Source organism: Eubalaena glacialis, chromosome 2 (genome assembly GCF_028564815.1).
Source record: "Eubalaena glacialis isolate mEubGla1 chromosome 2, mEubGla1.1.hap2.+ XY, whole genome shotgun sequence".
Taxonomy (NCBI): domain Eukaryota; kingdom Metazoa; phylum Chordata; class Mammalia; order Artiodactyla; family Balaenidae; genus Eubalaena; species Eubalaena glacialis.
The window spans coordinates 118,894,161-118,896,326 of NC_083717.1; the positions used below are offsets into that span (position 1 = coordinate 118,894,161).

A 2,166-nucleotide genomic window follows, 5' to 3' on the forward strand; every position below is an offset into this window, starting at 1 on the left:
CAGATTTAAGAGGCAAATACCCTAAATGTGCCCTTCTCCTTCATATGTATGGGTCTCTTCACACAGTTTCCTCTTTGGGCTGCCCTTACCATCTTCTTCACTTAATTTCTAATTAATCTTCAAAACTCTGTGCCGGTGTTGTGCCCTCCAAAAATACTTCCTTTCTACTGTCTCCACACAGTTACCTGTAGTTTCCTTGATCACAGCTGTAAGTGCTATTTATATTTGTTAATATATTGTGCATTGGTCCATTTACCTGACTGTCTCTTTCATTAGATCACAAGCTCCCGAATCAGAGTAGCCCAGTATCTGGCCCAATAAACATACACATAAAGGAATAATTCATTCAAGTCTATGGTTGAAGCTCACATACCAAGTACATGGCAGTTATTATATCAGATTTTCATGTATATTTTCTCCTAAGGAAATGAAACCATAAAATTTCAAAAAACTGAAGCTTCAAGTCAGGAAGGAAGCACCAACTCATATCAGGAAGTGATCAGTTCCTCAAAACTGTGTTTTGAGTCTCATTGTTTCTTTAAGTAAGCTTACTCTCCCTGCATTTACAGTGTTATTGATACTAATTAAACAGCAAGTTTGAAAGTCTAAGAGTCTCATCCACACTGTCAACAAGAAGTTCATCTTCCAAGCCCTAGTTTTCTCTTTCTTAGGGTTCAGTACCCTTCCCCTGCCACAGGCAGGCAGCCTCGCACATCTGGGAGAAGAACAACAGACAAAAGCCTCTGAGCCTGGGACTAACTACTGCTGCTGTTCTCAGCGGGAGCCCCAGCGTGGAGACCTGGTAAGAGCAGAAGCCCCCAGGGCTGAGGAGAGTGGCCAGTGAAGATGGCTGGGAGATCCAGGTCAAATAGATGGAGGGTAAATATTTCAGGAGGGAAGAGACAAGGTTTCTGACATGGGGACCATCAAACGCATGAGTGCAGGACAAAGAGAAGAACGAGATCTACCAGTCAGAGAAAAGATCGTCTTACCTCAAATTCCTCTTCACTGAGCTTTAGTTTCTTTAGAATTGTGAGACTCAAGTGAGAAAGAAGATGGTTAAAAACAAACAAACAAAAAAGAGCTATGAAATCTTAAAAGGCAGAATAAAAATCTAAATGGTTATGAGTGATAATTTTGCTCTTATTGTTTTTACTACTACCATTATTTTCTCTCTCCTTACACAGAAAATATGGGGCCAGGTCTTCTGGGATGCTTTCCTCTCCTCCTATTGCTGCTGGGACTATGGTGGTCAGTGTGTCCACTTTGTGCTTTGCCTAAGCATCTCACCAAGGCTCACTGGTTTGAAATTCAGCATATACAGCCAAGGCTTCTCCAGTGCAACAAGGCAATGAGCGGCGTCAATAATTATACTCAACACTGTAAGCCTCAAAACACCTTTCTGCACAACTCCTTCCAGGACGTGGCTGCTGTCTGTGATTTGCCCCACATCGTCTGTAAGAATGGGCAGCACAACTGCCACCAGAGTCCAAAGCCTGTTAACCTGACTCAGTGCAGTTTCACTGCGGGGAAGTATCCTGACTGCCGCTACCGAGATGACACCCAATACAAGCTCTTCATTGTTGCCTGCGACCCCCCTCAGAAGAGCGACCCTCCCTATCATTTGGTTCCTGTACACTTAGACAAGATTGTTTAAAGTTTCCATCATTTTCCCTCCCACTTGGCACGAATTCTCTTACGATCTCTTCTGATTTTTCTTTCCTTTTGTTGATTTTCCTGGTTCCCATAGAAGGAAAAAGGAGGGTATTGGAAAAATTAGAGTGATGAGGATAGACAAGAGTTGGGACAAAAAATATGTAGGATTCTTTTCTGCTTTGGAGCTCTAGGTTTTGAAGGAAGATAGTAGGGAAGAGGGCAAAGAAGGGTCCAGGCCTCCATATTTTCAGCCTTAGAACTTCGGCCAACTTTTGTTGTATTGTGTTCACAGAAATAAAACCATTTTCTGCTGCATTCTAATGAGAAGTGTGTTTGGAAGTGTGATCCCTTTCACATCATTGCCAGCCTGGAGCTATCTAGGCCTGCATTTGCCAGCATTCCAAGGAGAACGATTTTGGCCCTAGGCAACCTTTGAGGTTATTTGGCAACCTGGGACCTCTGCCACTTCCCTCACCCCTGTGTCTCTGGGACTTTGGAGCAAGAAAGTTC

General features: G+C 43.3%; 1 protein-coding gene across 1 annotated transcript; it reads left to right on the forward strand.

Annotated features, from left to right (window-relative positions):
- The first annotated feature begins 619 nt into the window (after positions 1 to 619).
- On the forward strand, positions 620 to 1,905 carry RNASE6 (ribonuclease A family member k6). The gene is made up of 2 exons (XM_061182330.1): positions 620 to 802; positions 1,188 to 1,905. The coding sequence occupies exon 2, from the start codon at positions 1,193 to 1,195 to the stop codon at positions 1,655 to 1,657; it is 465 nt and encodes a 154-aa protein (XP_061038313.1). The 5' UTR covers positions 620 to 802; positions 1,188 to 1,192; the 3' UTR covers positions 1,658 to 1,905.
- The last annotated feature ends 261 nt before the right edge of the window (positions 1,906 to 2,166 follow it).